This window comes from Poeciliopsis prolifica, unplaced genomic scaffold (genome assembly GCF_027474105.1).
Source record: "Poeciliopsis prolifica strain line A6 unplaced genomic scaffold, Auburn_PproV2 SCAFFOLD006, whole genome shotgun sequence".
NCBI classification, from domain to species: Eukaryota; Metazoa; Chordata; class Actinopteri; order Cyprinodontiformes; family Poeciliidae; genus Poeciliopsis; species Poeciliopsis prolifica.
In genome coordinates this window covers 14,348,368-14,364,688 of record NW_026562381.1, presented here as the reverse complement: position 1 = coordinate 14,364,688, position 16,321 = coordinate 14,348,368, and the positions used below count along the sequence as shown (strand labels likewise).

The window sequence follows — 16,321 nt, the reverse complement described above, 5'->3', positions numbered from 1 at the left end:
ATGCAGAAAGAGCATCTTCTAGGGAAGTAGAGCTCACATTTAGCTGAATGAACTCCTTTTACAAGCAACATATCATGTTTGAAGGGGGGAAAAACAAATCTGTGATGTTAAACCAGGAGCTTTTTTTAAACATACAACACTGAGCAAGGGGTTTTGGAAAGGCAGTCAACCAATACTAAAGTTAACTTTATTAACTTAAAGTTTCTTTTTAATTGCTGCTCTTTCATTTTATTTTTCAGAAATGCTTTAGAGATCTTTCTTTGTCTCATTAATTGTTGTGTAAAGGCTTATGTAAATTAATATACTTTTGCTGACCTAATGAAATGAATTATATTGAATCATTTTTGAAAATTAAGTGTTTTTTGTCCACCCATTTTACAGTCACTGCAGCTATATTGTGTTGGTCCATCACATAAAATCCCAATGAAAATATATGAATAAAATAGTTCCTTCAGTTTTTTGCGAATCCACAAATGCATCAGTTCAATTCACACCAAATCAACAAATCTCCTCCTTTTTTTACGGTAATGCATAATTATGAGTTTATCACAAAGTTCCTGCAAAAGTAGCTCAAACTGTTAAGTTTAAATGACTGGTAACTCCGACCAGAAGGTGGCAGTATTTCTAACTTCTGCTAAGTGAGGCTGCCTCTGCCTCACTTGATGGTGTTATAATTTGTTATCAATATGTTGAGAATCAAAAAGTCACTTTCATACATGAAAGGACAGTTCACTGTTCTTCATGAGAATCTGGAAAATTATTTTGCACATTTTACAAAATGGAAGAGAAGAGAATGGAAAACCTTGCAAATAGTTCTTCAGTTTCTCCTCCACAAATGATGATTTTGATTACAACAAATCACAGAAACAATCACAAAATCCAGGAGGGACTGAGCAAACACCGTTGTTTCACCTTGACCAAATGTCAAAAATCTAACAAATAATTTTTCAATTGAACTGTTTAATGAAGTAGTTTATGGTTGGGAGATGACTTATGCATGAATTTTCTCTGCACACATTATTTAATCATCTGATGCCTAAAGCATGATGAGCTGTCACAGTGTTAAGGGTTTTCCTATTATTTTTCAGCATAAATATCAAAAACAAGCGGAAACAACAGTTTCAACTATCTTAACGTTTTTATTCAGATCTGCTCTACACCTAGTTTCCTGGTGACAAGCATAGCAGTGCACAGCTGACAGCTTCACACAACAAAGAGTGTTAAATGCAGATAAGTATTTATAGACTGAACAGAACGTTCTGTTTACATCTTCATGAGCTTCACCTACAATATTCATACCTTCAGTCTGTGAGGATTTATTTGCAGACAGATAAAGCCAAATTCTTGGCATCATCATGCAGCAGCTAGCAGCTAAGACCCAGGGGAGGAATACTCACTAATTGAGGTCAGGAGTTTTCCTTACCGGACATTTAAAATCCGATTTCAGCTCATTTTGTCTGCACTTTCTAACACGGCGAAATGGAGGACTGTCCCCTTGGAGAGCTGTGTTTAAATTGAATGCCTTACGTCAAACCTCTTGTCACCAAGGTGGATGGAGAAACAGCTCCCATGCCAATTGCTGATGTGGGTGAGCAACGTCTCAGCGCTACTTTATTCATTAAATAGACCTATAATAGCTTCATCTGAGCTGCTGCGGCTGCTGAGATTTCAAGGCAATGGACTTGTCAATCAGAGTCTCTCTGGGATGCGGCGATAGCTATTCAGGTCCTGTAGATTCGGAGCTGGAAGGCGGAGGAAGAAGCATTTCAAGAGTCACAGCAGTCAAGCAGCTGCCTGATGGAGTTGATATGACTCAGAAAATCTCACAAAACTTCATTTGAATAACAGCATATGCAAATAAGAGCAGAATCAGCATTCATAGTAAAACACGTAATCCAGCGATATGTAATAATGCAATAAGACTGGCTTCAAAAATAAAATACTTGAACACATTTTGAATCATTTTGCATTGTCTGAAAAAGAAACTAAATGTTTGCCATTTAATTACCAAAATTTCATCTACAACATTATCTTTATTAGAAGTATAATAATAAGGATGAACACGTAAAGTTAGTCATTGTTTATCTCCACATTATTAAATGATCATTTATAGAACGTCAAAATAATCAGCAGTGCATTTAATAATGTTATTACATATTCGGCAGAAACTATTGCAAAATATGTTCAAGAAATTGATTGCATTTTTCATCTTTATATGATGTGACATGAATGGTTTATTACATTTTGAAGCCTGATTCTGCTATTATTACACATTGTGGCATAAATCTTTGTGTATCAATTTTCTAATAAAGATATGTGACAGCACTGATGGAGTTATTATGCACAGTGTGTTTTTTCATTATTATGATTTTTCCCATAAATCTTAAACCAAAACTAAAAAAGACTACATAAATCAAAGCTTCGGCTTATTCTTCTGATTCTTAGTAGGATTCAGGTCTCCATTACAAATTTGTTTTGTCACAAAAATGTGTCAATTGCTATGTTTTCATTGAGAAAGAAATTGGATTAAAATCACACTTAAATAAGTTTGTTCATGCAATAGGTCATTAAAAAACATTCTCAGCCATCGTCCTCTACTTTCTGTTGTCATCTTTGTTGTTTCCGCCAGTAGTCAGTGGAAAAGGCAGCTACTTACAATCAAGCTCTATTTAGTGCCTCAGTTCCTTGAACGGATAGTTCTGACTATCTATTTAAAGTGAAAACCCAAAACTGAGGCTTCAAAGTGATAGACATCTTATCTCAACACAAAAAGAGCAAATTAATTTAATCACAGAAAAATCTAAATTAACGATTGTTATTATAATCAACTTTCTCAGCTCTAAAGATAAATTAGTGTCTGGATGGTGCATACCAGCTGGGGTACATGACTGTGAGCCAGTGCCCAGCGGAGAGTGATTAATTGACAGTGACTGTTTCATGTCTACAGGACAGCAATAGAGCTGTGACTTTCCTGCAGCCAGAGTGCTGTTCAGAGAGCACAAAGGCAGCTTGGTCTGAAAAGGCTACCTCAAAGCATGAATACTAATGGAATTGATTTATACCTCCATTTCCTGCTGGGAGACTTGAGGAGGCGGCGTTCTCGTGTGTGTTCAACAGCCTGAAGTGGCGGAAAGGCAGGGGCGCAGTAAAACCACGAGATATATCGCAGTCCTGCTGCAGAATGAGCAGCCAGGTTCTGAGCCATTAACAGTGTTCAGAGGAGGTGGATTAGGTGAAAATCAGGGCAATTAGATGGAGAAATGTTGAACTGGAAATGTTGCTGCGTCGACTGGTGTCAAAATGTAAAATGTATGAGAGAAAACTGGTCGTAAATCAGATCATAGTTTAGCATTTTATCTGTCAGTACATGACAAAAATGCTCCTTTTGTTGTGAAACAACAAAAGGAGCATAAAAACCTTTTTTCACTGTTTGAAATTAGATACATTTTAACATTTACCTACAAATAAATGACATAATAGCAAAGTAGCTAATTTCCATCTTTAGTGTATGATTAATGAAAGGAAAGGATGACTGCACAAAACAGTTAATTAAACATTTGTTTACAATCTGTAATCTATAATGGTTCAATAATTTTCACTTTAAGCTGATCAGATGAATAGTTAGCAAAACAGCACTAAAAATAGCTATATACAGTTAAGCTATGCTAAGCTAAACAGGATAACGACTAGAAAAATGAGCCTGTGTCCTAAAACACTGTGACTAACAAATCTACTGCAAACTGTTCACATCCCGAACAGAACTATGTGTTTTGTTTGGTTCAATAAAATTTTGCCCAGTATTGTGTATTTAGGTTTAAATTGCAATTTTAGAGAGCAGTTTGTGTTCCTGCTGTCCCCCCTAAAACAAAATAAATCACAACACATTCTGACATCTGCTTCATTGCTTTTGCCTTTATTGCCACAGAAGCAGTACCTGTAGCATTTTTAATGCTTTGAACTGTTTTCAAACATCTGGATTTTGAAGTGGTTGACACTTTTAATTTATTGCAAAAAAAGCATCCAGTGGTGCCACTAAGAGGTTATGATCAGGGTGAAAAGTCCACTTTAAAGATCCCCAAAACTACTCATACCCCAGGCAGAATTACACTTAATCTTGTAAGTGTAATTCTTAATATTCGCGGTGTGAGAATGACCCAAATATGTGGAGGAAGATAAAGATTAGGGTGATGGCAAAGACCTGAAGCTTATTACCGAGGACATTTCACCAAAACAGTTTGGTATTTTCACAGCAGTACCTGCAGATGTGAAGATAATATAACAGAATGCTCCCTCCTCACAATTAGCAATCCACTGGCTAATCTTAATTAAAGTGATATTAGCAAGAAAAAGAAGAAGAATTTGAAAGGTTATAGTTCAAATTAAAACTGCTTATGGTTTAATTTCACAAATATTAAAACTTATATTAATTTGCTAGACATATTTCTGTTTAATTTTGCATAAGTGCCCATTTGACGAATCTATTTTGCATATGAGGAGCTGCATGACTTATTCAACATCTGTTGCAGCAGCCAGTAAGAAATATTTAGCTTCATCCAGTGCAAGGAACAACACATGGAGCCTAATTCATCATGCATAAGAAAATGCTTTTATTTTTACTGTGTTTATATGATTTGCTGGATTGACTTGTTTGCAACACAAAATTAAAAGGTAATTTTCACAGTAAAAATAAATAACTTCCAATCTGGGCTAAAATGATCATTTTATGAACAATTTATTAGAAATAAAAATCTCACAAATAATAAAAAGCTAATTTAAAGTTCAAACCTGGTTACCTAACCATTGGCATAACAATCGATTAATTTTCTGAGCAGAAATAAACCAAATTTAAAGAGTTGTAATCCATAATCCTTGCGTGGCATTTGAATTTTTGGGATTTTCTCATATCAAAGACCCACTTAGATCAAACAGCTTATACAGCAGAGATGCTAATTTTATCTGTTTGATGTCCATGCAGTCACTGTGAGACAATCATAAGTCAGGTCTGTCTTCAGTCATGATTTGAACGACACACTGCATTCTGTTTACAGCCCTTTTCAGTTTTATTGATGTTAAAATCCCAGTTAAAAGAAAAAATAAAGCCATGCCGAGAATGAAAAACAGTATTTACTGACAGACACATTTACATGTGGGTTACACTAAAGGTTGAGCTGATCGTCATGCAATGGGATGAACCACAACCATAAGGCTAAGTCCTAGTCTCAGAAATATAGAGTTGATTTTTACCAGAAAGCAGAAATACCAGTGGTTTCAAAACCAAATACATAAAGTGCAAAAACACAACATCTTACGGAGATATTTTGGTCTTGTTGAAACAAGAGAAAATGTACTTTTCCTCAAGAAATATGAGCTTGTTAAAGGTCAATAACTTCTTAATATTGAAAAAGTACTTGTTCTATTGTAAAATTATGGGGAAAATGTCTACCAATAGACTTAATGCATTTTCATCAATATTAAGAAATTATTCACCTAAAACGACCTCTCATATCTTGCTGAAAAATTGCTAAATTTGTTTTCTCTTATTTCAAGTGTACTCAAATATTTGTAGACCAAAATTATTTGGTAAGATTTTGTGTTTTGCATTTTGCATTTTAACAGTTTGAATGCATAAACACAAGACTATAAAACATTATATGAAATCACTTTATTCTCAGTGTGCAGTGATTCCACTTTTGCAGGAAAGTTACATATTGAAATATTTGTCTAAAATAGCATGCAGTGAGGCTAACAGGTGGAGCTTTGAAACACAGAGGACACGAAACGTTTATATCCAGTACCTTGCCTACATCGCACACCAAAAGCATGCATACACTTTTGTCAACACATAAGGAGGATACAGAGAGGAAGGGGCTGGGAGAAAGGTGAGGAGATTTTTGCAGTACAAAATAATGCAGCAAATAAACATATTTCTTTTTTTCTTTTCGACAGAATACCAGCCACCAGAGGACAGAAAACAGGACTGACAACGGACAGGGAGAAAAAACGGCACCAGAAATAGCATCTCCTCAGCACATACAGAACAGAGAAAAGACAGATGCAAGAAGAGAGAAATGTCAGACACTTACATTCAAGTCACATCAAAGGATTATTCTTCTAGAAGCCATGTTATTCATATTCAGGCAGTTTTTAAAAACCCACTAATGAGTGTATGAGTGACATTAATAGGTGACTTTCAACTGTTGTGGGCTTTTGACTCAACATTCACAAAATGGCAACATGTTGACTTCCACCAGGGCTTGGGCAGTTTGTTTGGGCAGCAGGAGAGCAATCAATTTTCTTTTTAGAAGATAATGACAAAAATGTTCATGACTGTATTTGGTGGAATATTAGATGCAGACAGTGATTGGGTTTTTATTAATTTGAAAAATACTTTTGAATAACATGATTTTTGCTAAGATGTTGTTGTTTGGCATCATTACAAGGGCAGTAATTGTAGCTTTCTAAAACATTTTAAGACCAAACGTGATAAAAGTAAATGTCACTGTGGCCTAAGTAAGAAAACCAGGTCACTAGCGATCAGACTGTTTTTAAGGCAGTTATTAAGTTTCTAACAAATCTGGGATTGAAGATATTCCAAAATAAAAGTTAGTATGTTAACTAAAAGGCAATAATTATAACTTTCTTTTTTAGATCAGGCAGTTTCTCACTATTAGCAAGGGCTTTAACAAGGGCAGGATTTGTAGCGATCGAGTTGGGCAATAGATTCAAAAATCATAGTTAACTATCTATGTATTTCCTTTATATCAGTCAAAATGTTACAAGCGACAGGACTGCTTGATTTAAGGGAGTAATAAAGTTTCAAAAATATTCCCGGGCTAAGGATTTTATTAAATTAAAGTTAATATGCGCTAACTGGCTTGCCATCAATAAGGTAGGATGCAAGAAATGAAACTACTTTATTAAAGACATAAATTTATATTAATAAAATACCATTAGACCAACAATAAAAACTTGTTCACAACAAAACAAAGACTTTTGTTGTGAACAATAAAGGTAAGTTGCTAGCAAATAAATTCACCAGTTTAAGTTTTGTTGCTTGGGAACTTATTCAAGGCAGGAATAGAAGCTTTTAAAATATTTTCTTGAGTTAAAGTATTAAAAATCAAATGTCATAATAGAGCAACTTGCTTGCTTTAAATAAAGCTAGGTTTTGCTAGCTAAACTAGCTAAACCCAATTTAGACAAGGTTAGCTAAACCTAGGTTTAAAGAACTAGCTAAACCGAGGTCGCTAAAAAAGCTGTCTAGCTAGCTAAACCTGGTTTCTAGCTAGCTGTGAAACTGGACTTCATGCCATCAAAATCCATCAGGTTTAAACCAAATATGTTAAATATGACTTCCTTTTTTTTACTTTTATGTCACTGCTTAGCAGTATTTTAGGTAGCCCAACTACTATTTAGATGAATGTATTCAAAACTAATAGTAGCTGTTGACAAGCTAAGTTGTTAGCAATGAAACTAATATGTCTTTATATTGACGGTAATTCAACAACAGCTGTAATTAACGCCTACTAATCAAACATCAAGCTATAATACCTGAGAATTTACTAAAACAAAAATGAAAGATCTTTTACTAAATCTGCTATCAACATCACTATTCTTTGGTATAATTAAATAACTGCTCCCCAACATGGCAACAACTATCAGATGGTTGACTGCTAACATAATGTTGCCACAGCGGCTGGCAGTTTACAAATGCCGTGAAGTCACAAGACGTTAAATAAATGTGCTCTATGGGTGGCATTACACCAGTGTTGTGTGTTATACTGTATTTTAAATAAATATACAGTTTACAAAACACAAAACAAAAACTAAAACCCTTACAGAAGGAACAGGAATACACAAGTTCTGCAACATCGAGGCAAAATGTGTGGCTTTTAAAACCTCAGCTACAACTACACCTACTGTGCCCAAGTGGATCACAAAACATCCAGTAACAAAATCTACCACAATATCTAAGTTACTGTTTTCAAAAGCGCATTGATGATTACAGAGATTTGATTTTGGGCTTTTCTGTACATGGCAGCTAAAATTACCCTTTAATTGGCACACATCTCATCTGTTTAACTGTAGATTGGAGTCAATCTTAAATTTTTGACTTATAAAAGCACAAATAGTTTAAGGTTTACATTGTGATGTATTTGTCTGAAAGGCAAAAAAGGCATTGACTGAGGCCTACTCCAATCATCTGTAATTAAGTAGTTGGATTACCAGCATAAATCTGGTGGAATGTCAAGAAATATCTGGAATGTTCGACAAGATACTCTGGAATGAAGTAAAACTAAAAACAAAGGCATAAAAAAAGAATTTGTACAGGTATTTGAATTTGTGCAGCTATTTCCTGGCACAACAGACTAGAATTTGTCGTAATATTAAATATTGTGCCTTGTTGGGCCATGAAGCTTTGTGAATCATTTCTCATTGTGTTAGCCTTCCTCATTACAGTGAACAATTTCCAGTTGATAAATGCTCATGTGATTAAAACACTTTTATGAGATGAAGCAAATTGTCCCACTTTCCCTCTTTAATTAAATGTGTCTGACCTACAAAACTTTCACTGCTACAGTACGTTGACATGTGTGTTAACATCGACTAACACATTTAGGGGTAACTTTGAAACACAAAACAATGAAGATTGTCTGTTATTGCTGATTTGGGACTTCACTCCCATTTGTTAAACCAACAGACACAGGACAACTTCATTTTGAACAAGATATTGCACTATTGTCACTGTCTGTCCACATATAGTGTTTACACAACATAGTTGTGTTTGTGAAGTTTCTATTCTTTTTCTTTTTTTTACATTAAAATAAAATAAGAAAACACAGAGATGTTACTCACAGCTTCAAATTAACCAGCCAGGTAATTTTTTTTACATGTCTTGCTTTAAAAGAAGACTAATTAACACTGGCAAAAACAAAGTTTTCTAAGCCACAATCAAATATAATATAACCAGTGAACTTTTTGAATTCATCTAATTTTACCCTCCTGTTTTAAAACAGGCTTTTACATATAGAGAAAATGTTTCTCCATGGAAGAACATTTTGAACAATCAGTTATCTCCTAATGTACAGTGAAGCTGAATGAAATATTTTAATTAAATAATTTATTGCCTGAAATACCAACATCTTCTCTTTCATGACTACAAATGAAATCAGCATATGCACATCGCCTCATAGGTATTAAATGCATGCATACAAAATAAACAAATTTCAACAGAAATAAATTCCTTCACTTCACAAACTTACTTGACTTTGATTTTACACATTTAAAATGTCATGTTCATATTTCACATTCACATAATGATCAATTTAAGGGTGAATGGCCACAACGAAGAACCAATAAAAAAAATGCATGTGTCTCTGTACACTATGTATCAAAAATTAGCAGGAACGTAAAAGGAAAATTAAATGTTAATTAAATTTGATATGATTTGGATAATTCCCTAAAAGTTAAAAATATGGCTTATACTCTTAGTATTCTTGTTATATATCATACAGTATTTCACTCATATATAGTACTCTTTTATATTATTTAGGCTATTTACAAACAAAAAAGTGGTTGTCGGCAATGTTTGGACTGATTCTGAGAAATGGATTGAAAAGATGTTAAATAAAGCGATATATGTAGGTGTTTTTGTAATTTTCAAACCCGATAATTCTCTTGTCATGATATTAAAAGTATGAATCACTTTCTGAGATTGGCTAGTTCAGCTCAAAGACAAAATCATGGCACACTGCGTAATTCCAGGACACTTAGTATTTGGTTTGATGGGATTGGACAAGTGTGAAGAAGAGTGTGACGGCAGGTTGGAGTGGGACAGGCTGGTACAGCATTAATTAGAAGGATTTTGTAAGAAGTTAACCATATTTCCAAGTAAAACCCTGTTACTTTTTATTGAACATATCCATCAGAGGGGCTGGAATGAATTTCATGACAGTATCCACAATGCTCTCCTCTTCCTCCTCGTTGCCGCAGCCGGCGGGGACGGCCTTTTTAGGGCGGGTAAGGCTGCCCTCTGAGGCCTGCTCCATGGCAGCAGCCGCCTCGGCTTCCTTCTCCTCCTTCTTCTTGATGCCATACTGCAGGAACAACAAAGGATAAACGACGCAGCAGGCCAGATTTTAATAACATTTTGTCATTAATTTGTCAGATTTTAATAACATTTTGTCATTAATTTGTCAGATTTTAATAACATTTTGTCATTAATTTGTCAGATTTTAATAACATTTTGTCTTTAAAGAACTGAACATGTGTCGTTAAACACTTTTCATTGTTGCATATTTTAAAGAATACTCGTAAAAGAGGTTGAATGTCACATATTGATTTATCTACGTTTTTATTGTCTGAAATTTTTACACCTTGTTTCCATTGAGATTTTTATTTGCTGGACGGTTTATGAACGTATCAGGGATTGTAACCATTACTCAAACAAACAAAAACAACTATCAGCTATGTCCACCTATGTGGTATTGAAATGAAATGAAATTGAAATGAAATGAAATTTTATTCGAACATGATACAAATATAAAAATAAAATAGTGCACAGTAACAAAAAGTGCATAAGAAAGAAGAGAAAATACAGATTTTTTGTTTCAGTTGACATATCATGCTCAAAATGGGGTAGGAAGAAGTGAGAACTTATAAACTCCTACCCCTAAACACTTGAGACTGTAGAATCCTACTGTCATTAAAAAAAATCAAAATCAAAGTGTCAGTCAGAAGTAACAGTTACTAATATTTACCTATTCATTTTCCCATTTTATACTGGTTTGTCTTTCTTAACCCTTACACCAAGTTATCTGCAATACACACCTTATTGCTTTCTATTACACGTATGTGTATCTATTGAAAATTACCTCTTTGTACTTTCTTTTGAATTGCGTTAAACTGTTGCTTTGTTTTAAATCTTCATGTAACTTATTCCATAACTTTACACCTGTAATTGAAATACAGAAGCTTTTCCTTGTTGTTCTGAATTTGCGGATCTTGAAGTTTGAGTGACCCCTCAAGTTATACCCCCCTTCTCTTTCAGAAAACGTGCTCTGTATGTGCTCAGGTAACAGCTGTTTAGATATTTTGAACATAAATTGAGCCATTTTAAATTCTACAAGCTCGTCGAATTTGAGAATTCTGGATTTTATGAAGAGCGGATTTGTATGGTCATAATAACCGACATTATGGATGATTCTAATGGCTCTTTTCTGTAGGACGGTTACCGGATGTAAAGAGCTCTTGTAATTAACTCCCCACACTTCACAGCAATATGATAGGTATGGTAAAATCAGGGAGTTATATAGAATATGAAGTGATTTAGCATTCAATACATGTCTAGCTCTAGCCAATATGGATATACTTCTACTGAGTTTACTCTGTAAATATTTAATATGAGGTTTCCAACTGATTTTGTCATCTATTATTAAACCGAGGAACTTATTAGCAAAAACCCTTTGTAGAGTTACGTCCTCTATTTGAACTTGGATTTCAGTATTTTTATAACAGTTCCCAAAGACCATGATTTTCGTCTTGTCCAAATTTAGGGATAATTTGTTATGGTCAAACCATATCTTTAACTTACTAATCTCTGAAGTGACTGTTGAGAGAAGATGTTCTAAATTGTCGCCAGAGGCTAGAATATTTGTGTCATCAGCGAATAAGATAAATTTTAATACATTGGACACTTTACTGATATCATTTATATAAAGATTAAATAAAACTGGTCCCAATACTGATCCTTGTGGTACTCCACAGACAGTCTCCTGCCAATCAGATTCCACCTCTCCCAATTTCACAAATTGTTTCCGGCTCTTTAAGTAACTCCTCATCCAGTCAGAAACTACTCCCCTAATTCCATAGCGTTCTAATTTTTTAAGTAAGATTTCATGATTTATTGTATCGAAAGCTTTCTTTAGATCTATAAATATCCCTACTGCCAGTTTTTTACTATCTGTTGCGTTGGTTATTTCTTCTATTAAGTCAGTTACGGCCAGTGATGTTGACCGGTTTGCTCTGAATCCATATTGACTGCTGATAAGTAGTGAATGTTTTTCTATGAATTGTTCCAGTCTTTTCTTAAATAGTTTTTCCAGGATTTTAGAAAATTGTGGGAGAAGAGACACAGGCCTGTAGTTAGTGAAGAGGTGTTTGTCGCCAGTTTTATACATTGGTTTGACCTTAGCTATTTTCATTTTGTTGGGAAATAATCCTGTTTGAAATGATAAATTGCAAATATAAGTTAGTGGTTTAGAGATACCTTTAATTACTATTTTAATAGTTTTCATGTCCAGATCATCACAGTCAGTGGAAGTCTTATTTTTACCGTTATTCACAATGTTTATGATTTCTTCTTCTTGTACAGGGCTGAGATATAAGGAGCTGGGATTATTCTCAATTAGATATTGCTGAGTTGCAGTTTTTGTAGTCGGTATTTTTTCTGCTAATTGAGGTCCTATATTAACAAAAAATGTATTAAATTTATTGACGACACTTTTCAAATCGGTAATATTCTGTTCATTATCTATGAAATAGTTTGGATAGTTGTTATTGTTAGATTTTCTAATAACTCTATTTAAAATATTCCATGTTTCCTTAATGTTGTTTTTATTCCTATCCAGTAATGTATGATAATAGTCCTTTTTACATGTTTTTATAATATTAGTTAACTTATTTTTATATTTTTTGTATTTGTTTTCTGATTCAGACGTTCTATGTTTTAGAAATTCTCTATAAAGTTTGTTTTTCTTTTTACATGCCTTTTGTATTCCTTTTGTGATCCACTGTTCATTTTTTTGATTACATTTCCTGTTATATTGTTTGAATGGACAGTGCTTGTTATATAATATTTTAAATGTTTTTAAAAATTCTTCATATGCTGAATTCACGTCATTCATTTTATATATTAATCTCCAATCATAGGCTAACAACTCAGCTTCTAGAGCTTTTAGTGTCTCTTCAGACGTAACCCTTCTGTAATGTGTCTCTATTTTTTGATCGTCTGTTTTGCACTTACAGTCGTAGACTATGAACACTGGTAAGTGATCAGTTGTGTCATTCATTAATATTCCACTAGTTAAATTATTTTCCAGCACATTTGTAAAAATATTATCAATTAAGGTAGCGCAGTGCGATGTAATGCGACTGGGCCTGGTGATTTTAGGATACAGGCTTAAACTGAGCATGGTGTTAATAAATTCTTCAGTCATTCTATGTTTATTTGGATTGAGAAGGTCAATATTGAAATCCCCACAAAAAAATGTTATTTTTTGATTAATTGTTATAAATTTTTCTTCTATCCAGTTGTTGAGTACTTCAATGTTTGATCCAGGGGCTCTATAAATGCAACTCACTAAGACATTTTTCCTTTTTTCCACGAGTATTTCTATAGTCACACATTCAAACATGTTGTCCATCACAGTTGACATTGTTTCGATCAACTTATAATTAATCTTCTTGTCAACATACAAAGCTACTCCCCCTCCATTTTTGTTTTCTCTGTTCTTACAAACCATTTCATAACCATTGATTTCAAAGTCTATGCCCTTATCACTATTGAGCCAAGTTTCTGATAAGGCAATAACATTGAAGGTCTGTGAAAGTTGTTGGAGGTATTGTTTGATGCTGTCAAAATTTGCATAAAGGCTTCTGCTATTAAAGTGAATTATTGACAGCTTTTCTTCCGTGCTGTTGTGAACTGATCATCGCTGTAATAGTGACAACTATCATTGCTGACATTATAAAGTTGTAATCAGGATCAATGTCAGTTTCAATATCTTGCAGATGATAGTTTCTGTGTTGGAATACGGGTAGCTCTATATCCTCATAGGCCGTGATCTGTTGCATGTTTCTCTTTCAGAAGTGAACGTCAACTATGTCTGGCTGTCTGTCATACATTGTTGGATAATTTAGGGGTACTAGTACGTGGATGCGTGATCAACTTATCATAACGTAGGTAAGCAATGTCCCCTCTTTGACGTGCTGCTTTTAAGTCCGGCATTAGTTCCGCCCTCCTTTTCCTTACTGCATCCGTGAAGTCTTCGTTAATGAAAATCTTAGATCCCTTAAGTGCCTTGGTGCTCTGCAGAATAGTTGATCTGTCCTTGTATCGTAAAAATTTGACAACAATGGGCCTGGGTCTGTCTCCTCTATGTTTACCGGTGCGGTGAGCTCTCTCAATGTCAACCTTATGTTGAAAGTTTAGCTTTTCAATTAAAATAGTTTTCACTTTCTCCTCAGTCTCAGCCCAAGTCTCATTTGGTGATTCAATAATTCCATCAAAAACCAGATTATTTCTCCTTGATTGCCCCTCAAGGTACTCCATTTTATCAGTGATAGTCATCATACCCTCACATACTTTAAATATGTCTGACTGCACCGTGTCACTTCGGGCCTTGTACTTAGCACTTTCTACTTTAATGTCGTCAATGTCTTTCTGTGTAAATTGCAGGCTAGTTTTAATGTCCTGTAGTTCTCGTGTCATCGCGTCCATTCTGGTGTTAGTAGTGTCCACAATGATTTTAACAAAACCCTTAAAATTGTCCTGTTGTTGTTGGAGTAACTCCATATAAATTTGCTTTTGCTGGCTCAGCAACTCTTTGACTTGCGTGAGTGAAACATAGTCCTCATCTTGTCTCCCGTCGGTCTTGGATCCTTTTGGAGGCATTATTTCGCTTCTTTTTGCCTGTCGCTTCCTTAAGGCTCCTGCTCAGCAGTTGGAGGCCACTTCGCTGTCTTTCTCTGCTTGCTGTCAATCCAACGTGTCGTTTTCCACTGGTTTTCCTCTGTTAGGTCGGTTAGCTGCCGGGCGTTGGCCTCGTCCCGGTTAGCAGCCGCGATGTTAGCAAGCTAGCCACAGCAAGCTAGCCGCACTGTCGCTCTGTGAACACAAACACCCTGGGCCAGACGCGTTGTCCAAGCACAGCCGATCTCTCGCTGTTCCGCTGACTGTGGTGGATAGCGGTACTTACGGACAAGGCAGCGATGAACGAGACAACGGTGTGGCCATTTCCCGTCACGACATGATCTCAGTCCAGGGTTGCTCCATTAGTCTCTTCCCATTCGCTTCGCCTGGCTCAGCTGTCATGAGAGCGAAAGCGTTCATCTTGTTTCTTGTTTTTAATAGATCTTGTTTCTTGATAACATATTTGTTATCAAATAACTGAAGAAGTTTTTGTCGTTCCATCTACTCTTTGTTAGGGTCTCTTAATGCTCTAGACATTGTTACCGACTATTATACTTGTCTACTTCCAGCAGACTTTTTTTTTAACTTTAACTCTTAATTTTTTTTTTAAAATATGCCTAATTGATGATAATATCTTATATATTTTAATCAATTAATTGATGATAATATCAATTATCATGGAGGCTATGGACCCTTTGCATGTTGTTTACATCCTGAAATTTTGTGCATTCGCACAAAGCTGGAGGGCTTTTCTTTTCCATGCTGTCCACAGCCACGGTGCTGTGGGAGAACAATAACGTTGACTAAATGAAACCTGTTGAGTCAGGGCAGTGCGGCACAGCAGAGGTAAAAAATAGCACAGAAAAACAAGACCAACTTTTTTTTCTTGCTCTCTGTGTCGTAGATTCAGCACCAAAAAAAAAAAAGCATTCAAACATTTCCCATGCAAAGAACAGAACATGCAATCTGTTACACTTTTATGTTTTTAGGCTTGATATGTATTTATTAATAAGTGCTTGTTTTGGTGGATTGGCTACTGATCCTAGTAGCTAAGCTAATACTGCGGCGGTTGATTAGCTCATTTAAACAAGTGCGCTGCTGACAATTTGTCAACGTTGGTGTTATTTTATTTTTTAACTGAACCGAAACAAACCAAATTTCTTGTCTAAATCTTACGATTGTTAAAGTCAAGCAAGCATAACATACCCTCTCCCTCACTATTTATTTTGTTTCTAAAAGCTTTTTTCTGGCCTTGTTATAGTTGTCGTAGTGTTTTTCTTTTATATATCACACCTACATTTAAGATTTATGTTATGTTGACAACTTGACAGCTAAACCCAATGGCAGTCATTCCTTCTGCCTAAGTACTTTGACCAAAAAGTTTTGAGAACGAGATTCAACATATAACTTGGGAAGTGTTTCTAACAGCGAAAGGCCACTGAAGCAATTGTTTATTGATATATCTGTTGGAGATCTTCTCTTTACTTCTCCCTCATGCTGCTTTAACTCGACCTCCTCCAATCTGTCTTGTTCGTCTCTCTCTCGCTCTCAGGCTTATTCCAAAGCAACAAAAGGCTTGCATCAGTTAAAAGTGAAGACCGTTACGCTCAGTCAGCGCCTCTCCGCAGA

General features: G+C 35.1%; 1 protein-coding gene across 1 annotated transcript in view; it reads right to left on the bottom strand.

Annotated features, from left to right (window-relative positions):
* Positions 1–5,647: 5,647 nt before the first annotated feature.
* LOC129360733 (complexin-2-like) overlaps positions 5,648–16,321 on the bottom strand; it is a 57,316-nt gene continuing 46,642 nt past the window's right edge. The window contains exon 4 of the mRNA XM_055031116.1: positions 5,648–10,097. Coding sequence (XP_054887091.1) covers positions 9,903–10,097 — 195 coding nt within the window. The 3' untranslated portion in view covers positions 5,648–9,902. The remainder of the gene's footprint in view (positions 10,098–16,321) is intronic.